The sequence below is a fragment of the Sylvia atricapilla genome, chromosome 1, assembly GCF_009819655.1.
Source record: "Sylvia atricapilla isolate bSylAtr1 chromosome 1, bSylAtr1.pri, whole genome shotgun sequence".
NCBI classification, from domain to species: Eukaryota; Metazoa; Chordata; class Aves; order Passeriformes; family Sylviidae; genus Sylvia; species Sylvia atricapilla.
In genome coordinates, this window is record NC_089140.1 from 118,571,372 (window position 1) to 118,595,506 (window position 24,135).

Here is a 24,135-nt window from a genome sequence, read left to right on the forward strand (position 1 = left end):
AAAACGCATGGGTTGAGATGAAGACAGTTTAACAGGGCAAGCAACCCATGGGCAGGCAGGTTCAGCCATCACACCTCTTGGGAAGACAAACAACATCCCTCCAAACATCCTCCCCTTCCTCCTTCTTCGCCCCACTTTATATACTGAGCATGATGTCCTATGGCCCAGAAAATCCCTTTGGTCAGTTGGGGTTGCCTGTCCCAGCTGTGTCTCCTCCCAAGCCCCAGCCACACCCAGTCCCCTCACCAGCATGGCAGCAGGAAAAGCAGAAGAGGCCTTGGCACTGTGTAAGCCCTGCTCAGCAATAACAAAAACATCTCTATATTATCAACCCTGTGTTCAGAAAAAATCCCAAACACAGCCCTACACCACCATGAAGAAAATGAACTCTTCCCCAGCCAAAAGCAGCACAGGCTGTAAGTCATCACACATGCTTTCAGCGTAAGAGGAGAATATTTTCATGGAAGTTATGGGGCATTTTCTTTTGCTGTGTTCAAGTGGACATTTGTACCAACAGTGGGTATCATGGATAGAATACTTAGTGTTGTATGGTAGCCTCTTTCATGCATGCAGTAGTAACCTTTCTTTGGGAATGCAAACTCTGCTTCAGAAAGCTTTTTCTCAATTGGAAAAAAAAGGTTGTTTTGCAAGTGAGCTGATCTTATTGTAACAGTTTTTAACTTAAAATTTGTGAGGTTTTTTTTTAAGTGATCCAATATAGTGTTTAGGATTACAAGCATTTTTATAGGATTTTGTAAAAAGCAAGATGTTTGGTATTGTGTTGTTTGTAGGAATTAATGCAGAGTTACTACTGTCTCCACATGCTTAGTAAGGTGATGATTACGTTAAGAATTTTGATCAGCATGCATCCAGGAGTGGGTTGTCAGCACTAGTAACATTATTAGGAGACTGTTAGGCTTGCAGAGACTGACAGAACTTGTGTGATTTTCATCTACTTGCTATGGGCCCAAAGCTTATGCAGGTTGGGTATGGTGGTGATGTGCTGTTTAAGATAGAAGGTGGTGCTTTCAAGCAATAATAGACTTGTTACTGGTTTAAATTATCACCAGTGCTGTTTTGGGGGAATGCTTCTACACAGATTGAAACTTGTGCCATCTTTGGAGGGTTCAGTAGAGGTGAAAGAAGGTACTCTTTGCTAGACGATGAAGGTGAATGAATAGCTGTGAGATGCTTTTAGACAGATCCTTGTGGGTCCCTTCCAACTCTGAATATTCTGTGAAAATGTTTCTTTCTTTCTGTGAAACTTGTAAGACAGGAGACTGAGAATGCATACAGAAAAGTAATGAAGCTGAATCAAAATTCTTACTGCTAAATGGGAACGGAAAACACCTGTCTGGTTGCATGTTCCTGCCCTTCCTGCAAAAAGTGTCTGTCATGCTTGTTTGGTACCTGTTTCAAACTGATTCAGCTCAGTTATTTGGCAAAAATCTGGATCTTTTTTGCTGTTTTAATTGGTATAGAGGAGTCAGCTGGCTGATCAGGGATTCAGGTGGTGAAAGGGAGAGGAATAGAGGGTACAGCTGGGAGGGAGGCAGAACTGAGCAGAGGATGCTGGCTCTTCTGGCTCAGCAGGCCACAAGGTCAGTGTAAACAGTTTTGTGTAATCAAAGCTGACTATGCAGAAGCATGCTGTGCTGCAGCACTCAATATACCATACACAGTCAGAATCTGCAAAGTGCTTGTTGTAGGAACAAAATTATATCTAGAGCAAGTACACGGCATGCATAGTGTTTTAAAAGCACTAATTTAGCTGAAAGCCTTCAATTAAGTTGAATTGCTACATTCATTAAGCATCAGTCACTGTTAGCTTTAAATTGCCTCTCAGGGAGAGATTCTAATTAGGTGCATTTCTTGATTAATTACAGGTTGGTTAAATAGCAATGCCTGATTAAGAATCTATAAATGTACACTGTTGCATATGCTGCTTGTTTAAAGTGAAACAATCCCCAGGATGAGATGAGTACTGAAGCACATCTGAAATCAGCTGTAGAGCTGGGACACTTTGGGAATGGTTTCAGATTAAAGCTGTTAGTGAGAAAGGCTGTTTTCATTGTTCTGCTGCTCAAGGCACTGGACTTGAAAAGACAAAAAGTCTGTAGATTGCTTTATAAAATTCAGTTGCTTTAGCTAGTATCTGTTATCTAATTCTGTGTTCACATCAAGAAATTTGAAGTTGAATGTTCTGAGCAAATATTCATGTCTAGTAGATTTTGAGAATTTTCATTTAAATGATGTAGTCCTTAATTGGTGAGTACTAACTGCCTTGTATATACTGTTTTGCAGCTAAGTGATGAGGAGGTAAAGACTTAATATTTCATTGAAATATTTCTATATTGCAGGGTATATGGTTTTCTCATAGATATTTAATGTGTAGCTGGTTTCGGGTATTACTTTCTCTGAATGCATGTTAGTTGAAGAACTTCAATATTAGGACCAATAAATTCAGAACAAAATCTCTTTTACTTATAAAGTGTATGATTTGTTTCCATTTTTCTATTATATTGCCTTATTTAAACAAACATTAGAATAGTTATGCAGAGCAGTTGCTGTAAGGGCTTTCTGGATGTGATAGGATAGTTCTGAAACTAACTGACTTGCATGCCTTCACATTATTTGCATGTTGCTTTTGACTTTCTTCTGAGGCTGCCAGTTATCAATAAACATTTGCTGCTTCTGTTTTAAAAAGAACTCCCCCCCCCTCCTCCAGACTTGTAATCGTTGTGGTTGAAAAAATTAATAAGATCAAAGGAATTTAAAAAATCAAATAATGGTATTGCAGGGAAATGTTTATTGGAAAAAGTCTCAGTGTGTATTTGATTTTAGTTTTTACTGATTATGAACTATTTCAATCTTGGGGTGGAGGGGAGAGATTTCAGAAACTTCTATGCATAATATGAGAATACTGTCACTATAGAAAATTGGCAGCTGGAGATAAACTGTTCTGTAGACAGCTGTGGAAATGTCCTTGGTTTTCTGGATATTAACTAGATTCATATACTTCCTGAAACCTGTGATAAGGTTGGTTTTTGTAAATCTCTGATGAATTTCCTGGATTTCCTTGTAATGCTGGATTCCCAGTAGATCATTGTAAGGAAAAATGCAGTTACTAGAAATTTGAACAGCTATTTGGGATCCAGTGTTTAACCCAACATAAATGGAGGTTCAGGATATTTTCTAGTAATAAGGTAACTGTTTTGTTTTGTTTTTTTTCCCTCTCACTTTTTCTCTAATTTTCTTTTCCCCTTCAGGCAAATAGATTGAAGCAGTTTGGCTTCACAGCAAGAGCTTTTGAAGAGAAAGTACCTCCTGAAAGGCCCAGGGTGGCCTTCCAAACTCCAATGCCTGCCCGTTCAACCTCTCCAGTGAATGAAGACTATCAGAGTGATAAAGACTTTCAGAGGGGTCTGGTCAGCAGTCTTGGGGAACTGGTAGCTCCCAGGTGCTTCTCAATCATGTTCATTTTACATGTTAAATAAAATTGTTGTTTAGCATGTTTAGCATGAGGTAGAGCTCAGTAGTACTGTTGACTCTTCTTCAAGGAACTGAGGAAGATAAAAATAATATTTTGACAATTAACAGAAAACTACTACTTTCCACTGGAATAAACTTTTAATGTCAATTTCCTCATAGTTCATTTGAAACTATCCATGGAGGCTGGATTCTCTCTGAAGGCAGCTCTCTCATAGAGGGTGTTTGTGTAGGATAAGGGTTGAGCTGTAGAAATCATGTCTATGCCTGTAATGTTGAATCCTGTTGTGAGAATGCTTGGGCACATGCCCTACAGAGTCCATGTTTTCAGGAGACTGCTATGGCACAAGTGTGGCTCCTATTAATTAAGCAGTCTCCCAGGGCTGAGACTAAACTGTTCAGGGCAAGAAGGAGCTTCAGGCACGTGGGTAAAGCTGTGCTTGTCCTATTCACCCTTTGACCAGATCTTGCCTTGTTTTCTTTACTGATGCGGCCAGGAAGTACCATTAAGTGAGCCACTTAATGCAGGCATGCTTATTTGATGTTCTTTAGATCTCTGGCATAGTCTGGGTTCATGTACTGCACCCTCAGGGAAGGTTAATTCCCTACTGAGAATTACTGCATCTTGTTCCTGCATGCCACTAATGAGAGGTCTGCGGCTGAACTCAATGTAGAATTTTTCTGTAAGAAATTCTCTTTCTATCCCCATCCCCTCTCCATTCTCTTTCCCTCCCTCTCCTTTTCTCCTCACTCCACTTATTTTCATGATGTCTTTTCAGTTAAACCAAGGAATTGTGTCCTTTTTTCTTTAAGGCTTGCACCGTTGCCACCACCTCCACCTCCGGTTTTGACAGACAACTACAAAACACCTTATGATGATGCTTATTACTTTTATGGGGCTAGGAATCCTTTGGATCCTGCTCTTGCTTACTGTAAGTTTATGATTTTAGGTGGATTGTTAGAGTGATTCATATGACTACGTTTAATCTGGTTAAATGATGAATAATGTAGAACTTGTAACAGCAAATTAAACCCATCTTTTAGATGTCTATTGAATGAAAAGGGCTTTTTTTAGTACTGTTTTTGAATGAAGTAATTTTCTCCAGCAACAAAAAGAGCTATGACTTCCAGAAATCTTGTTCATCACTTGAACAACCTCTAGTCTCAGATTCTTTTCTGATACTCATCCCAGATAATATTATTTATAATATTGATAATTAAAACATTATTTCCTAAAATAACTTAAAATAATTAATTACATGTTTAGACATTGTTACAATTTCAGATATAATTATCAATATTGATAAGATATTTATAAATGCATTAAATATATTAAAATAATGTATGAAGTAGTCTACTTTTATATTTTAACCACTGCTTTTGTCTATCCTTTGCTTCATGATAATTTCACGATTAAAACTATTGTGATGTGTGTAGGGAGAGACTGGATTAGGTGGTGTTTGTTCTTCTCTTTTTTTCTTTTTTTTCTTTTTTTAGAGAAAAAACTAGAAATACTTTAAAAAATTTTTGTGCTACCTTCATAGAAAAGGTAAAATAAAGGAGGAAAAAACCTTAGAAAAATAACTCTTTTACTAGTTGATTTGAATGACATTTGGAAAGAATAAGGATAAATGTTACCATTAAGCGAGTAATTTAATTTTGTTTTTTGATTTTAGAATATGTTAATGAGATAATTTGTGAAATCTAAAGGGATTTAGTTGAATTTAAGAAACATATATGTGCCTTGGCATTGTATTTCTTTCTTTAAGAGGGCATTAAGGATTATCTAAGTTTTTATAGAAGCTGAGGGAGCTCTTTGTTCTGCACTCACAGAGTATGAGCAGTGAACTCTGTTCTTTAAAATAATGTCAAATACCTATATCTGAGCATTCAAAATTTAAAATATGGTTTTTCTGGGTTTTTTTTGTTCACTGTGCAGATGGTACAGGTATGATGGGAATGCAACCCATACCTAGTCTGGATCCTCCTTTAGGCCAAGCTCCAGTAGAGCAGACTGTGTAAGTATTAACTATATTTGTATTCCTTGTGCGTATTTATCTGTATTGATATTCTTTTTGTCTTGGTAATATTTTGCTGAGAACAGATGTCCCTTTGAAATAAAATGTATTAATGACAACTCTTCAAACCTCTAAACAAAGATTTTCTATCTAGACAATAAAAGAATAATTCAGTCAACTGCTATTTTCACATGGATTTTAGGAAATGTTTGGGATTATAAACTGCCAGGCTGTGGGAAACAATAGCTCTTACATACATCAGGAAGGGATTTTTTAAAAAAAATTTTAAATTACCCTCCCCCTCTGGACCCTGTGATATCTTGCTTTTATATGTGTGATCTTTCAATTTAGAAGTAACATTGGACAGAGAGATACAGGAGACAGACAAAGAAGCATAGGAGCGTATTCTGAAGAGAAAACAAAACCTTCTAAAGAGGCAACATTATCTTACCAACAAGAATTACAACAGCAGGTACTGAGCAATAAAGTTTCTAACTCTTCATTCTTTTTTTTGACAAATAATGATTGTAACTATAGTACTCTTTAGGACTGTTTTATGTAGTTACAAATAAAAAGCTTTCAAACTCTCCTTCCTTTCATCACTTCCTTCCTCTGACCTTGCTTTAGCTCATTTTAGCTTTTCAGGTGGACAATAAGCTCTTCAGATTTTTTGTCAGAGGCAGAGAGAATGTTTAAAATGTTACAGCAAACAGATTAGTTCCAGGCATGCATTTTCATGAACATAAGAACCTTCATCTTGAAGAGAATGGCTTGTATAGCTATGATATTCCATTAATGCTATAAGTATTAGGAACAGTCTAATTTCTGTAAGTCCTTCATGATCTAATGTAAAGGTTTGCCTCATGTTTACCTCCAGGGTGTTTGTAGGTGGTGTCTTACTTCTTTTTAGCTTCTTTTTTGATAGAGTAGACAAATTGTTTGGGTCTCCTATTCTAGTCAACATCTGAGTCCTATACTCACTTCAGTGGTCTTTTGGTGCTGCACCTTGTGGGAGTTTATAGTTACAAAATATACTTGATGAAACATGTTACTTTTGCAGAAATTTTCCTAGAACCCAGTTCAGGGGCACTTAATGTTTTCTTATCTTATTTTTTATCTATTTCTTTGGTAGAGATAAATAATACCTATAAAACACTGTAGTTCTAATTATATTTGTGCATAAGAGATAAAGGAAAAGCTGCCAATCAAGGTCAAATAAAGAACAGAATAACCATTTAGGAATAGTGTCAGATACTGCACATGTGGTTCTCTGAAGGCATTTTTCTCACTATAGTCCTAAGTATTACCTTCCTATATGAGAGACTGCACAATATGACATACAGGTCTAATAAATGTGGCATGATACAATCTTTTATAGTTGCTATGGTTCAAAGCAATCAGAAGCAATCAGAATATTTTTGCTATAGATAAACCTGACTGACGATTTTTTTAAACAGTTGAAGGGGCTAGATGGGTCTTTGTTGACTCATTATATCTCTTAGGAAATTGTGATTACTTGATAAAGGGAAACTATAGAATCCCAGAGTGACCTAAGTTGGAAGGGAGCTTAAAAATCATCTAGTTCCAACCCCCCTACCATGGACACCTTCTACTAGACCAGGCTGTGTGATGCCTCATCCAACTTGACCTTGAGCACTTCCAGGGACTGAGCATCCACTGCTTCTCTGGGGAACCTATTCCAATGCCTCACCACCCTCACAGTGTTTTATCTAATTATATTTATCTAATGAAGTGTTTTTCTAATGCACATGAGAAATAAGCTTAAGAAAAATACATGAATATATTTCAAATGCATAAATAGTTAATGTTTTAAAAGCTTTGAGTAGAAGATGGAGTTTTTAACAGCTGTTCATTTTATAAAGGCTACAGTTGTTAGAAGACTTAGTTACATAAAGGATTTTTAAGAAAAAGAAGAACAAAACATATGAACACTCCTGTGTTATATACATAGAACATAGTGAAGTACTACAGAAAACTATTTTATGAATGATTATAAAATTGTGTAACATTCTGTTAAGGCATTTATGATTGGGAGTCATCCCCAGCCTAAGTTTTGGTTAAACAAAATGTACTAGATTGAGAGAAGTAAGCGCAGTAATATTGCAGAATTTTGCCGTTTTAATTTTCAGGCAGCATAAACATTCGTATCAAAGATCCAAGCATATGGAACTTTTGATCAAGCACAAATGTCACATGTGGACATTTCTGGAACTTGGAAGTCTTATACTGTGTAGGGCATTTCTCTGATTATGCACAACTGGACGTGCATGTTTTGACAACCGAATGCAGTGCACTGTCTGCAGTGTAGACAGTGAACTGTTTGGGTTTGCTTGCTGTAGATGAGGGAAGTAGATGAGGGAAATGGATAATGAGAGCATTCAGATTGCTCTGTTAAATTTTTATTTAACTTCTACTTGATGTGATATTATTGTGGAACTAACTTTGATTGCTTTGTTTTTAGATAAGAGAGAGAGAAGAACGACGCAGACAAGAGCGAGAGGAGAAGGAGAAGTTAGAAGCAGAAATGAGGAATTACAATCCCTGGGGCAGAGGTGGTGGTGGTGCTCCTCTCAAAGATGCAGAAGGAAATCTCATAAGTATGTTTGTGAAAATTTTGGGTTCTCTTTTCAAAGAGAGACGTTTTCTCACTCTCGTAAGGGCTCTATTCAGCCACATTATTCCTTATTTTGTAACACTAGTAGCCTGTGACAAATCAAGAGATGCACTCTAGGAATAATTGAGATATTATTTTGATTTCTGTAGAGTCATTCAAATAGTACAATCCAAGCAAAATGGAAACACAGGATATGTCAACTGTAAGTGAAGATACAATGCAGTTGCAAAGGGAGAAGGAGAAAAACAAATTGTTAGAATCATCTGCAATACACATGTGCTAAAGCCTGTTGAGATTTTTATTTAGGCATGTCCCAGGAACTTGTTTTTAATTTTTTTCTTTTTAAGAATGGTTTCTAGTCTTAGAAATCTCTAATTTTGATATGAAAAAAAAGGAATGTTTATATAAATGCACAAAGCTAAGTGGAATATTTATATTTCCCAAAGTAACACTGCTGGTAAATAGCTATATAAAGAGCACTCAGTAGTAATGTTTTTTTAAGGCTTACTTTTTTCCAAGTGCTGTTTTATACAAGATGAGAGTAGTGACCTGGAATATAGCTATGATCCAGGTTGTTCATCTACACTTCCACTAAACCACTTAATATTTACTGTATAATAGTTTATACACAAAGGTATTTAAGTTGTATGACACCTGAGCAACATATGTCAAAATTAATAGTTGTGTTTTGAGAGTAGTGAGTGAAGTTTACATGCTTTTTAAAGATTTTGTGGCCAAATTACAAGTTTAGAAGCTTGTACTAAGGATCCAACGTGGTGTTTATCCACAGGGCAGATGGGGTGTTCAATACTGCCTGACTTCAGGCACTGCATTTTACGTGTTTGGCTTCTTCCTCTAGGCTTCAACAGTGGTGTGACTGGACATGGAAAGGTCTCATGCTGGCCTGAGCTCTATATGTAACTGCTGAGAAGTTTATCTTTGTCTGTAAATGAGAAACCAAGAGAAAGAAGCTTCCTTGCCTGTTTTCCTGAATTAAACATGTAAAATACTTTTTCCACCGTAGCTTGGCAGCATGATGGATAAGCTATGAGTCAAGTGTCATGAAACAGAACATGCTTTCTGACATGTCTTTTTTATGTGGTGTGACTTGTCTTCTTATCCTCTTAAAATGTCTGTAAATCGCTTTTGAGACTGATTATATGCAAAAGTTGCTTTAGAGAGGGGCATGGAATTTAAAGTTCTCAGAATCTGTGTGCATAAATGACTACAGTAATTCATAATTATCAGAAACAGTATTTCAAAAGGTAATCTGAAAACTGCAGTACTTTTTGTTTTGAAATGAGCCTTCTAAGTGTAGTATGGTAATAGTTCAAAATGAGCTGAAATTAGCATCTTTGATCAGGCACCATGTAAATTTTGATGAAAATGTTGGATAATGTTGCTTTGCCTACATATTGAAATCTGCACCTGGATTATTACTGAAGACAGGAAGAGCAAAATATGCTTCAGTGCTTCAGTTGCACTTATTTCCCTCAACACCCGTTAGAGAGATTCAGCACTTAAAATATCAATACTAAACTCAAAAGTATTTTAAAGCTTTATGGAGATAGAAGAAAGGGTGGTTTCTAAATATCTGCTTGTCTACAGAGACTTGTCAGTCAATTTTGTCTTTGAGTTCTTTATCTTTCCATTTAATTGCATTTTTGATGCAAGGGAGAAGGGAGATTTGTTCTGGAGAATCGTTCCTGACAAAAGAAAAGGAACAAAATAAATCTTTTAATGTTAGTTAAGAGTACCTAATGATTAGTATCCCATCCTTAGCTTCTGTATTCTTGTCTTTGCCTGAATTTTTTGTTCCCATGGATGATATGCTCAGGAAAAGTGGAATCTGATCAAATCCCCGTGTATTTTGGAGAATCTACAGTGAACATGCCTTTATGATAAATGAAAATACTGTAATACTATAAACAGTTATTTCCCCTTTCCTTTAGCGGACTTGAATATCATGCACAGGCGAAATGAAGAGGCATATCATAAACCAGAGGCAAGACTATATGAAGATAAGAGGGCTATTGTTGACCTAAGTTTGGCCTCCTCAAGACCTGAGAACTCAGAAGCATCTACAAATAAAATAGCAGGTTTTTAAGAATACTATATTACTCCTCTAACTATCCATAAGTCTTAGTGATCAAAATTCTGTACTTCTTTACCTCTTTCTGGTAGTCCTATGACAGTACTCTCTTCCTGTGAAGTCAGTATCGTGCTTCTTTCCCAAATTTCTTCACTGCTGTCACTGTGTGCTCTTAAAATCTTATCTGTCTTGTCAGTAATGACAACTAAAGCTGTTTTAGCCCTGAAGAGTCAGAGTCAGTATATTAGTTTTCCAGATTCGGTGTTTTCTAATCAAGTCTTTGTACATGTTTTTCTTTGTTTTAAATGACACAGTAAAATACAGCTGTGTAGTAGGTGAGAATCTGGAATAAAAGGAAGTCTTCAGGTGTGTGATGTTAGAAGCTAAGGTGAAATTGGTACAGTAACTAGGTTAACAAGTTCTAAGAAGTTACAGGTAAATTGGGTGCATATGGAGCAGTCCTGTGCACTGCCTCCAGGTTCTAGGGATTTTGATTTACTTTCATATTTTAAAACTAATGCAACTTTATCTTCTTAGGTTTTGTGTGACATCTAAATGAGAGCACTGTGTTACTCCTGACCGGTCCCTAGTTTAGGATGAGCAAAGGCCAGGATTGGTGATGATCTCAACTCAGCTTAGATGCTATTTTTCCTTATCTTATTTGAGTTGTTGCACTTAATAAAGACATGGTATTTGGGGCATGAATCTATTTTGCACAATTGCTATTCAGCATCCTTACCACTGACTCTTGTTCCGTCTGTCCCACCTCTGTCTCTTTATCCCAACAGATTCACTTCTTACTAAATGGTTAAACATACAAACAGGAAGGCTGATAAAGTAATAATGTAAAACAGCCAAGAGCCCCCTGGTTAGATCACTTATTTTGGGATAAGTGGTGGTGGTGCACATCAGTGATGGGAAGTTCACAGTCTTGCACCTTGAATTTGATCAGCCACGTAGTAGAGTGGCTTTGTGTATGTTTTGGTGGGTTTGATTACTTGGTTTTGGGGGTGTTTTTTTGATACACTGCCCTGTTAAAAGAGGAACTTGCAGGATGGTACACAGCGTTTCCCTTGACATTTTCCACAGTAACTTGTCTGTCGTGTACCCATGCCTTCTAACTGGTATGTGGAATTTATTCTGCTTTTTTATATGGAAGCAACTTCATCATGAAAGAACCACATGTAAATTTAGCTATATTTTGGAAGGATTCAAGCACTGCTTCCATGTAAGGAAAATAATCTCAAAGTGTACTCCTTGGTATGCAAACACATGCTCCTAAGGCTAGGCTGTAGCAGTAAACATGTGCATTGCTATGGGAATACTTTAATGTGTTATTTATGCTTTCATCTGACTTGGGGTGACTCACCATATAGGGAAATGTGATGTTCATCTCAGCTCAGTGGAGCTGTTGCTCTTGCACATCTGTGAGGCACTATCCTTCAGAGCAGACATATGAGTGAAAAACATGCTGCATGAGCTGGAAAGTTAACACAACTTACACTGCTTTTTCTTTACTTCCTTTCTTTCTCCTCAGCTTCATGTAAGGATTCTGTTCTGCAAAACCTGCTCTGTGTGGTGTCTGAATTAATCCTCCTGTCTAGAGCTTTGGGGACTGTATGGTTATGTCATGGTCGTAACTCAGGGCTAAAGGAAACCTGACACTTCAAACTTTATAGTACAGTTTGTTCATTTTATACTGGCTGAATTCAGATTTCTGACTGCTTAGAATTTTATTTGCCAGTGTGGAGCTTTGCTTTTTGTAGCATCCTTTGCTATTTTCTGTAAATATTTGTTCTGGTATTACGCTCTGTTTTTAAAGAGTGAATAAACCTGAGGAACAAAACTTTATGTTCTAAGTGAGAGGAATTTGCAAGCAGTAAAGTTACGAAGTGTAAAGTATTGGCTATTGTAATTAATTTGCAGGTAATGTTCTTAGATACTGAGCTGCAGATTTAACAGTAGAATAGGTGACTTTAGTAGGTGTTATTTTGTAGAAATGCAACTCGCTTGGATGTATTAAACAGTTAAAACCTGGCAATTTTCCAGGCAGAAAATGTAAGAACTTTCAAGCCCAGCTATAGCCTTGAGTTACGGCTGTCATAAGCTTCCTTTTGAAACAAATGTCTCAGATTTCCCCTTCTTCATTTTGCCTTGCTGTTTTAAGTTTTGTTTTTTTTTATCTGTAACTTTTCCCCTCCCTTAGGTATTACATTTGCACAGGCCTCTCCTTTTGCTCGAGGTAATGTGTTTGGTGAACCTCCATCTCTAGAGCAGCTTAAGCGACAGGAATCCTACAAGAACTTCTTGCGTCTACAGGTAAATGCTCATGCCGGATGTCATCTGGTGAAATAAATTGTGAAAAGAGGGTTTGCATTCAGAATAAATCAGCACTGCCCACCAAAGACCTTACCTGTGCTATCACAGCCAATTCTGTACAGAAGAAGTCTACTAAAAGCTGTGTACTACAGAGTTTCTTGGATTTTGGCTTACATAATAGCATCACTTAGACAAGCATTTCTTAATAGTTGGCTTCTTTAATCTAGACTCTTTTTTTTTTTTTTTTTTTAAGTTCAGCTCTCTAAATACAGTCTTGAGTTTTGAAACTGTGCATATAATACAGGTTTGCATACATAAATGACTACAGAAACCAAGATGTGTGCCCTTGGAGATCTAAGTGCTTAAAGTGCATGTTCATCAAAATGAAATGGTAATCAGTCATGGTGTAGGTATTTATTGATGGCTATATAAAACCTGATTGCTCTTCAACCAGCTTATGTCTTCTGTCCATAATAATTCACATTTAATCTTATGCTGCACAAATTAACTATCAATGTAATTAAATACCATTATAAAGGAAATAATTTAATAATTATTAAATTATAATTTAAGTGAGAATTTAAGAGACCACTAAGGTCATACAGTAGTTTGATGTGGATCTCTTGAAAAGATCAAGGTTTTTTTTCCAAGCATAAAGCTACCAAATAGACTAAAGAATGGACAGATCTTTTGCTTCAGTAAGTCAGCACTTTGTCTAAGAATACTGCAATTGTGGAATAAAAAAAGGTAATTCTTTTTGGTTTCCCATCTTCCATTATTTAATCAGTGAATAAAAGTGTTACTCCAGCACATCTTGAATAGAGCAAGTGTTAGGAACTTTGGTTTTATTACTAGTGCTTTTAAGTAGTTTTCCTGTAGGGGGTGGCTCCAATGGCTGGAAAGAAATAGTAAAATAGAACCTGATTTTAAGGGAATTCTGAAGTTGAAATATGGGACAGGCTCTAGGATTCCTTTGGTTGCACTTTATAACTTTTGATTTTGCAAGTAGGTACTGTAAAAATCATGGTGGTAAATGTTGTTAATCAGATTGTTACGGGCTACTGACAGTTGAATACTTTTTTGTTTTATTTTTAAGATTGAAGAAAAGAGACGTAGGGAAGAAGCAGAGCGAGAAAGACTTAGAATAGAAGAAGAAAAAGAGGAAAAACGGCTCGCAGAGCAGAGGATGAGAATTCAAAAAGCATATGAAGAGGAGCTAGAGGAGAGAAGGAGGAAAGATGAGGAGGTTAGTATTTTGATACTTTGACTTCTTTGTGTCCTAAACTAACCCTTTGTAATTTTTGTTGTCTAGAAGGTAAGCTGAGAAATGTCCTGGTCTTTGCTTTTAAATGAGTCTACATTGTGCAGAGGAAAGGTGGAAGATGGTCAGCATTAACTAGCACATTCTTCTCACTCTTTATTGTATACTACAAACTTGAAGTACTGTTAATTCTTTCAAGAAAAGACTTGTGGTTTTATAAATGACTGTGGTGCCCTCCTTTCTGAAAGAAATTGGTGGTGAGGCTAATAAAAAGCTTTATCAAATTGGTGAATTAAAAAATACCATCCCAGTTTTTGTCTTAAATCTCTCATGAAGTTACATGAAAAATGTAACTATGCGGGAATATTTTGTAAAGACTTTTTTTGAATTGGCAAAAAAATTGACTCTTTGAGCTAAGAATACTGCTTGTTTTGAGCAAATGCCAAGCAAATCTAGTGAATACTTTTCATGGAGGCAAATTCAAACCTAAATCAATACCCATGGATTTAATTCATACCCCAAATTTTGTTTCTTGGGTTTGCATTTTTAATGAATTTACGTTATTAGAATAGAATAATTGCAGGACGAGGACACAAGGCCATCAGAGAAGGAGGAGTCTTTCAATTCCCTGTGGGATTATGAGAGATAAGATTAGGATGTAGGACTTGAAAATTTCTAAGACAGAACATTTATCTTATATTCTAAATTTTTCTTCCCTGGTATGAGCAATTTAGTTGGGTGAGCCTTGTCTTCTGGATGCTAGAGCTGGTCTAACAGAGAGTAGGGAGCTAATTGGTGTCATTGCTATTCACAGTCACACAACTAAAACTGAGACCAGATGATAATTTCTCTGTGGTCTTGTGATAGTGTGGTACATGTCTGCAGTATGTTTTAACTGAATCTGAATTTTGGGAAATGACTCCTACAGTTTAGCCTTTGCTGATGGCAGAACTGGGGTCACAAACTGGTATTTATAGAAGTTCTTGGGAATTCTGTTTAATGATGTTAGCAGAGCCAAGGCTGCTGATATTTTTGTGAGATATATTTTAATTTGGATATTTGAAGTCAGACTTATGAAATATGCTTTTTATTTCATACTCATCACTTTGATGTGTAATTTTAACTTCTTAAAGAGAAAGAGAACAAAACTTTAGTAACTGAGTCTTTTTTATGTATTAAAACTGTTACAGCGAAGATTGAAAAATAAAGAAATAATTCAGTTAGATGAAGAAAGGAGAAAAGAGTTAGAAAAACAAGGGAAAGAAAAAGAAGAAAAGCAAGAGGAACAACTTAAACAATATTTTGAGAAAGAAAAGGTGGAAGAGGAAAAGAAGATGGTACGTTTAAATTACTTTCTAAGACAACTTTTAAAAATAACTGGATTTTAAGGAAATCACATGATTTCTTAGACCTCTACTTTCAGTGCCGTTCCCCTCTCAGTTTATCAAACTGCAGTATACTTAATGCACAGAAAACAGCTGATGGAAAAATCAGACATACTGCAATAGAAACTTAATTTTGTTGATGAAATTTGCATTAAAAATGGTAAAAGATTAATAGTCTGCACTCCATAGTTCATTTTTATATCTACTGTAAATACTGTGACCTGCATTTGCTGAGGTGTAAATATAAATAAAATTGTTTATTTGAGGACTGGTAGGACTGTTCATCTTGAACAATGGCATTTTCAGTAATTTAATTATCTTCCTTTGAGCTGGATTATGTAAGATATCCATCCCAGAGAATTCTGATGGACAAAATCTAAGTAAATTATAAAACTCTCTCGCTTATAAAATTTGTACTAAGTTTCTGTCATTTCTCTGAAATGGACAGTTATGAAGGAAGTGCCTAGAAGAAAAAAGATATGTAACTGAAATATAAATTAAGAAAAAAACCCCTACAGCATAGAAAATGGTAGTGAAATTTCTATAGATAGAAAACAAAAATCATGACAGAATTTTTGCAGTTGTTTTATTCATTTAGGAACTTTTTCTTTCTGTCAAAGGGAAAACACTAACAAAACTTACCCTATCCAAAATAACACTTTATTCAGAAGCTGTAGGAATGTAGTTTCAGTCTTGGTTTCCTCCCTGCAGTTGTCACGACAACCTTCGCCCGTCATTCCCGCTCTTCAGAACAAACCAGTACGGAAAGAAGAAAGGATTCCCTCTGCTGAGAGCCGTCTCTCTTACTGTGCACAAGTATGATTGTTACAGCCAACTTCTGCTTATTTTTATTTACTTATTTTATGTTTATTTATTGTTTATTTATGACAATACAGTGGATGAAATCATGCCAGATTTTTAAAGTTCACCAATTGTTACTGGAATGTCCTGGATAACGAGACAGTCTTTTCATTCATCAGCCTGGTAGCTCTGAAATTTAAGGTTAAATTTTATTCCAGGTATTGAAGAAAAAAATTGTTTTGTTATTGTTTTTTTTCCCTGCATGTGCATTTTCTGTAGGAATAAGTACCTCATTTTGGAGAGGGCATACACTGTCCAGATCCTTACCAGGGGTCTGATGATCTCAAGATTTAGGATAAGAAAGTTTACATACAATCTAGCAGCTCATTGTTTTCACTCACAGAAGAACTTTGCTCAGGCATGAAGTTGATTTGTAGCTACTGACATTCTCGTGCAATCTTTATGTTTTTGAAAGAAGATTATTACTCCCAATATGCTTTGCTTTCTTCTCTGCATCACAAATGAGTTACAGTAGTGCTTCTGAGACCTCTCATTTCTTTTTCCTTATAATCTTCTCTAGGGCTTTTTTGACTTTTAAAATAAGCTTCTCCCTGAAGAGAGTAGATTAAATAATTGTTTAAGATATTTGAATCTCAGGCTACACTTCTGTCTTTTTATTGAAAAAATATTTGTTTGTTTTGTACTCTTTGTCTGAACTGGGATAACACTTTCTAGTGCAGTTTCAGAGAATATTTTATGTCACACTTTAAACCACTGCTTTCCCTAAATTTCCTAAATGTGAAGAATGGAGGTAGGCCGGTTTATTTCTTTAGCAGTACTTTATTTCAAAATAGATTTGTTTAGAACTCAGAATAGTGCATTATAGATATTGTCATAGTAATTTGCATTATACATTTAAAGATCAGGTTTAAAAAACCTCAGGCTTTCACAACCTCTGAGGTTACTGTTCTGACTTCCAACTGTTAATGTAAATTAGATATAAAATAAGGAAATAAAATGCACTGTAATTTCTTCCTTTCACGAATTACATTTCACTTTGATGATGATCATGAGGATCCTGCACAGCCAAGAGCTCCTTCTCCACCTGTCCCTGCTAGAAGAAATCAGCTGCGTTCATTAGGTGGGTATTTGTCTTCAGTGCAAGCTCCCTTTCTATTACAACAAAACCATTCTTGTTACAGCTCCTTTTCTTGCCTCCAAAAGAATAGTCCTTTAAAGTTTAAATTTCTGTCTAGGTGTTTTCTCTCTCTTAGTACTATCAATGTATGGATCACTGTATAGTATGTCTGAAGTTTTGAGACAAAATAAAAATGCATTTATTATGCGTCATCATAAGGAAATATGTTTTTGTAAAAACTCTGATAATGGAATCGTCTGCATGGGAAATGCTGGACCTCTTGGAACAGTGGAATCACTATGACCAGAATATGGCAAATGGGGAAATTTTGGATTGGCTGAGTAAGGGATCAGACCAACAGAGTGTAGAGCTTTGCATTCTACCTCTTAAATTCTACTTACCTTTGTTAGTCTGCCTAATCCTCTCCTCATTCCTCTTAGCTTTCACTGGTGGTTCTAAAATTCAATTGTGCTGGAAGGATCTCCTTTGCTTTTATTATATTAGTTATCCTGGCAATATGTGGGTGGAAAGCAGTTATTTTTCTGCTGATACTTTTTTTCAAGTATGTAAGAAACAACACATGAAATGTAGCTGTAAGTGATGTTCTCCAAATGCTAGCCTGCAGCAGAAAGTACCTGAGGCCATTCCAGGGAGTTGTGGATTTTCCACTAAATGGAAGGCAGAGTGGTTCTTAATGCAGCCATTGGAAATTGATTGACTCAGACCTTCTGTCATGAGAGAAATAAAGACACAAAAATTGAGTCTTTGAGGATTTAAACTATTAAGACTTGCGTGCCTGCTAAGACTTGCGTGGACTCTAAAGTGTAAAAGTCAGTAAAATGCAAAATTATGTTATTTGGAAAATGAGGAATTTCTGAAACAGGTTTAACTTGTGGAGGAGTGCTTTCCTCACCCCAAAAAACAGCATAGACCCAAAGTAAGTCTGAAAAGTCAGCATAAGCGTGTACTAAAAATTGGAGTTAGAACTCTTGACCACTTAAGAGAATCCGCACTAGTCAGACAGATGTCCCACTTTTGAGTCAGGAAAAGAAAAGCTGTTGAGTTCTTGCAGGTACCACTGCAGCTCCCGTTATATGAGGACTGTGTAGGGTTGCAAATTTCAAATTAAGGCTATTTACTGGCAACATCCACTTGTATTCCACAGCTTTTCCTTTTTTAAATATAGTGAAACATTTCCAGTGACATTTGTGTGTTTTCTGCCGTTCAGGGGTTCTGGTCATTTTACTGTCTCAAAATATAAACTCTGATCTAATTTCTAGCTTATGGAATGTTGCAGTTCTCTTGTTTATACTATCTTTGTTTTAATTAACATTTCGTTATATCTCTTTATTTCCATTATTTTTTACTTATGTTTATAAGTAGGAGGCAAAGTTGCTCTGACACTCCTTATTTTTAAATTATTTGTGCTGAATTCCAGAAGAAAGGAAGAATGTGATAAATGAATTATCAGAAATGAGGAGACAGCTTCGTAGTGAAGAGAGGCGACTGCAGGAACAGTTGCTGAATGTGGCCAGTCATGATAATGTACCAGTTACACGGTAAGGATTTAATCTTCTGTTTAAAAAGGTGGATTTTTCACAGGACCTCAGAGTTACTGTGTATTATTAGCTAGTATTAGTTGGCCAATGTACATGAGTGGAATGAAAATACAAAGATAGAACTCGTATATAATTTTTTAAAATTTTTTTTCAAATGTGTTTGGGTTTTCTCCAACACTCTTGCTAAAATTTATTGTAAGGAAGGCTGTACTGTTGAGATGGGAAGTTGCAATGCTCTGTCTTGAAGAGTGGTCTAAAACAGATGTCTATGGTAGAATTTTATCCCATTACTTTTTTCCCTAGGGTATAATTTGTGCCTGTAAACTGCAGTACCTGCTGCTGATTATGCTTATGAGTACTGTACTGTTGTGGAAATACTTTCTTTCTTACTGAAAAATCATGTTCTCTTTATTTAATAAATTTGATTTGTTTCCAAAATGTATTGGTTAATCATACCAATTAGCTGGAAAAGATATATCTAATTTCCAGCCTTAGTTCCACTCTGTAAAGTATGAGGGGTTAAGTAGGTTATCTCTTTTTATAACACGATATGCAGGGTCATCACTTTGAAATTTATTTTCCTGTTTTGATAGCTTTATTAAAGATAAAAGTTCTGAATGTTATCAATATTATATTTCCATCCAACTCATTAACAATATTGTGTTAAATTGCTTTCTGCTTGTTTAACAAACCTCTCAAGCAGGAGGAGAGAGAAGAATCCAAGGGACATATTTGAGATGGCCAGGCTTCGTCTGCAGGCTCCAGCTCGGCGACCTTCCTTAAAGGAGGCACAAGATCCTGTCAATATAGAGAATATCTGGGAATTTAATGAACTTAAATACAAAGGCAGGTAGATCTTCTTGTCACTGATGAGGAATGGTAGGGAAAACAATCTGACCTTCTCCTCCATCTTTCATTCCACACAAGATTTAAAGACAAAAATAAAAATCAGGCTCTTCATGACCTACTGCCCATGCAGTGCACTTTGTGGGCAGTATTTTGTTTGTGTGTGTATCTCTCTGTGGGGCTGTTCCAGCAGTTCCATGGAATTCTTGGCCTCACAATGCTGCATCATCACTTAGAGCACTGACCTGTCTTCTAGTGCCTGCTGCTTAAACTTCTTGTGCATTTGATGTCATGGTGTTACTGAAAATAAATGGAGTTGGACTTTTTTACCAACCAACAAATTATGTTTCTCTGTAACTTCCTGTTTATTCTTTACCAGAAAACATATATTTTTAATATAGTAAAATTGTAAAATCATTGCTAAGTTGCTCATTCTCTTGGCCATTGACACTATTACTTCTAAGGTTTTTTTCTATAACTTAGATGTTTCTTTAAAAATGCTTTTCAGAAACATTAATTTGGGGAAAAAAAGGTAAATTTCATGTCTTTGCTCTAGATCCTGAAACACGTATGGGCTTGAGGCACATGTATCCTGATCCTCCAAAAGATGACCGGACTCTAGAGATTCAACAGCAGGCACTGTTGAGGGAGCAGCAGAGGAAGCTTGACAGAATGAGAATGAGGAGAGAAACAGAAGGTAAGGAATGAATGCTCCCAGATAAATTAAAATCTTTGAAATTGTGTTTTGTGTTTGATAAGAATTAAAACCCACTAACACCAGTTTTACTTCTTTCAAGTGCACTGTCAGCACTGCAGTACGAAACAGTAAAACACCAGAACACTGAAAGTCTATTGTAATGTGAGCATAAAAGGATTGAGTGTTTGGGGGAGCTTTGGTGGTTTTGAGGGCTTTTAGTTTTGGGGGGGTTTTAGTTACTTGTGACTGTTTCTCTGGTGCCCTGAAAGCAATTTAACTAGTGCCTCATACTTCAAAAATTGTAAAGGAAAAATAGTTTTCTTACTGTTTTTTGGAGAAAACTATAGAATAGTGAAACTCTTTTGCTGAGCTGTGAAAAAAGTGTTAGCAGGTAAGTTCCATGGAGCAATTTTTTTTTCTCATGGAGGAAGTAGAACGGTTTTGAACTGTGACTTGATTAAAATACAGCCAGTGTATCTTCACCTTAATCTCCTTTTAATGGATGAATTTTCTTTTATTTCCATTATCTTGGGTTGATCTATTTTAAAGTTTCAGAAACCTGTATCCATAAAAAGCCTTTGCTTTAGAAACCACATGTGAGGTATTGTAACTACTTGCAGGTTCTGGAAGGAAAATGTTGTTTGTATCATTAAAAAGAGATGATCCCAAGAGAGTAAACATTAACAGCCTAATGTGGAAAATATTTTGGCTGCATATTGCAGAAGCAGTGAAGATGTATTATTCCTTTTTTTGCATGCTACAGTTAATTCCAAATGTAAAGTATATTCAGGTATCTTTTACAAAAGTCATGAAAGAGCAATATTTCCAGTTGTTTTAGAGGACATTTAAAATTATGAGAGTTGCTTAAACCTATACAAATGAACTTAGTTTTGAGTGCAAGATACAGATTTCTCAGAAAAATGTTTGCCTCTGTAATTCAGACTGGCCTAACTAAATTTTTGAAGAGCAAGTAGCTTTATTTCTGTGGTGGCCTAGCCTTTGCTAATAGCCAGACTCCTACGTGGCTGTTCTCCTGCTTGTTTCCCCACTCCAGCTCTTTGGGGAAACAGGAAGAATAAATCTTTTTGGCCAGGGTGCAGATGGGGAAATAGGTTACCAATTGCTGTTGTGGGCAAAACAGACCTGAAATTTTCTCCAAAACTTGGAGAAAATTAGCCTAATTATTGTAAGACTAAATATTTGATAACAGATTTTGAGTAGCAAAAAATAAAAAGCATGAAGTCTGCACCTTTTCTGCCCTTTCCTGTGCCCAGTTTGACTCCTTCATTCTCAGTGTCCCTGCTCCCCTTCCTTGGGACCACCCCAGGTACCAAGTTACTTCTATGATGCAGTGAGTGATGTCAGGCTCAGGCAGGGGGGAATTATGGTCATTACACAGCAGTCTCTCTCTGCTGCTTCTTGCACCTTTTGATCTGCTTTAGTGTCCTTTAGGGGCTTCAGGGGAATCTCTGCTCTGCCACCTGAGAACCTCCTCCTTCCTCTCTGGCCTTGGTGCCTCCAGGGCTGCTTCTCAAAGGTTTGTCCTCAGTCCTGCTGCCACACTTTGATTTGCTCTTTCTCAAATTTGTTTGCAGAGGCATCACAAGCATGACTGATAGGCCTTGCTGCATCCTGCAGCAGCTCCATCGTGCCCAGGACAGAGTATCCCCCTGGCATCTTCCCACAGTCCCCCCCCTTGCCACAGTCACCCATGGAATTGCTCCTTAAACTTTATTAGCCTTAGGTGAAAGTTGTACATTAAAACCAAGCACATGTGAAAGGAAAATATTTACATTTTTGCATCCTGCTTTGGAAAAACTGAATGCCTCTTCTGGTCACTAGTGCTTTGAGGCTTGCTCCTGTTAGCTGTTGCCAGACCTGTAAGATTAACAGAATTGATACCAAGATGTGAAGGGTGACAGCTGTGTTCTGTTCAGTATATTTAGGTGTACTAAATGTGATTCCTGTTCTATCTTGGACAGATAAGCTGGTGTTCAAGCAAGGTGTGCCATACTGCTTGGGGATAATAGAACATCACAGTTGCAAATAAGCAACTGTATCACATTCTGTGTTAATTACATGGTTGTGAGTATTCTTTGATGTCTAAATTGAATGTATAGGCTTGACTTCAGTCTTGCTCTTCATGAGATTGACTGAAACGCCAAAAGATAATTCACTGGCTTCAGCTGAGATCTCTCTGGGGCTTGGTTCTGGTTTTCCACCATTAGAATATTTTTTAATAGACCAGTCTGAGAAAGCTTTCATTTAATGTTTTCTGCAGAGAAACCCCTACCAGCTAGAAAAAAAATTTGCCTTTTCCATTAGTTTCAAGCTCATGCAGTCATTTAGACTTCTGCTAATGGATAATGTAGGCTTCCATGATGACATCCAAGGAAAGGCCTCTTCAGGTTAGCATAAATTAGCTGATAGACAGGCAGCTAAATTTTAGAAGTATATTCTACTGATGCTTCTAGAGGATCCTTAAACAGCTTCTTCTCTTTTTCTCTCCTACTGCTTTTACGACATCATTTAACTTTATAGTCTGTCACTGGGTGCTGAGCAGGAGAATTAGTTTCCATCTCTCTGTTCCCAGTTTGTTTTCCTCAGAGACAAGTTCATCATCTTCCTCTGAAAATACATGAGTGGTTTTATTGTTTGATTTAAGGCAGAAAGAAAGATGAATTAAAGCAGTATGCACTTTTAATACTGTGGGTGAAATAATGTGTTATGAGCTGTTTTGGCAAAGGCATACCTTTTTTCCCACACTAAGTGTAAGTGTTCTTTGCCTTACATGCTTTTTATACTGTTTTCCCTCTGTTTGTTTTTCTCTTTATGTGAAAGAGGAATATGTTGACTGTTAATGAAACTAAAAACACTGAGGAATCAGTGTTTTAAATATCCCAAGTTTTTAAGTGCTAGCTGTGACCCTCTAAATGAGGCAGTCTTTTGCAGACTTCTGGATGAATATTATTCTGGGGGATGTGAGGGAAAGTCCCAAGAGCAGGTTGATGTTGCTGTGCTGCAGTGGTGGGTGCTGCTTGCCTGCAGCAGTGTGTCAGGAATTGGCTGGGAGTCAGGCCAGGGGAACTGACAGCCCATGTGCCCTGGTGCTGGACAGAATGTCAGCTGCACACTGAGTAAGGTGTTGTTTCTTGCATCTCTGCCTCAAAAACAATCTAATTAAATAATTTATTTGAAAACTTAAGCTAAGTAAGAAAAGTAACTTCAGTTCTGCTTCTCAGCATTTCCAGCATGCATTCTTAGCTTAACTTTCAGGGTCATTTAGGGTCATTCTTAGCTTAACTTTCAGGCTGGTTCTCTGTGCTCTCCAGAACTGAGTTTTTTATCCCTAGATAAAAGCATATATATTCTTATCACTATTCTCTGTAAAACCATCTCTGTCTGGTTCAACTTCTCTTTGAAAGCTGGAAGTGTGGTGTGCTCAGCATGTTGAATGTAAATTTACTCTTGGGGTTTTCTGCAGTCACTGCTGTGATTGTTATTCCCTGCTAGGAGCCAAAAAACCAGATTGGAAATAATACACTACAGATTTCTGTTTGATTTCTCTGATTCTACTTAAATGTACATAAGGAAACTGGAATGATTGTTGCATTCAAATGTTTTAAAAAATCATTCCTTCAGCACAATGTATGTATATTTAAAGAAATAATGCATATTGGTCTTCATATTTGCAATAATAAGCTGATAATACATGTTTTTATATTAACTATTTTTATGTCAATCCTGTCATTTTGTCTCTTTTCTGTGTAGCTTTTCATGATCAAGATGATTATGCTTTGGATAGCTATCCACAAACCATGGGCCTGGTAAGAATAAAAGGTTTTTTATTTTATTATTTTTTCAAATGTGAGAAATATTGTCTTTCACTGATTTG

The 24,135-nt window shown here is 36.5% G+C and overlaps 1 protein-coding gene across 6 annotated transcripts in view; it reads left to right on the top strand.

The window, feature by feature from the left end:
• Positions 1–24,135, top strand: part of CSPP1 (centrosome and spindle pole associated protein 1) — a 61,348-nt gene that overhangs the window by 27,357 nt on the left and 9,856 nt on the right. Inside the window, exons 12-26 of one of the 6 annotated variants that reach the window (XM_066332071.1) lie at positions 3,270–3,460; positions 4,303–4,421; positions 5,429–5,507; positions 5,859–5,979; positions 7,990–8,125; positions 10,095–10,241; positions 12,441–12,553; positions 13,650–13,799; positions 15,005–15,151; positions 15,911–16,015; positions 17,075–17,141; positions 18,577–18,697; positions 19,398–19,543; positions 20,100–20,240; positions 24,012–24,067. In XM_066332071.1, coding sequence (XP_066188168.1) covers positions 3,270–3,460; positions 4,303–4,421; positions 5,429–5,507; positions 5,859–5,979; positions 7,990–8,125; positions 10,095–10,241; positions 12,441–12,553; positions 13,650–13,799; positions 15,005–15,151; positions 15,911–16,015; positions 17,075–17,141; positions 18,577–18,697; positions 19,398–19,543; positions 20,100–20,240; positions 24,012–24,067 — 1,839 coding nt within the window. Of the gene's footprint in view, positions 1–3,269; positions 3,461–4,302; positions 4,422–5,428; positions 5,508–5,858; positions 5,980–7,989; positions 8,126–10,094; positions 10,242–12,440; positions 12,554–13,649; positions 13,800–15,004; positions 15,152–15,910; positions 16,016–17,074; positions 17,142–18,576; positions 18,698–19,397; positions 19,548–20,099; positions 20,241–24,011; positions 24,068–24,135 lie in introns of those variants that run through there. The other 5 variants (XM_066332087.1, XM_066332077.1, XM_066332097.1 and 2 more) reach the window with 5 other exon arrangements.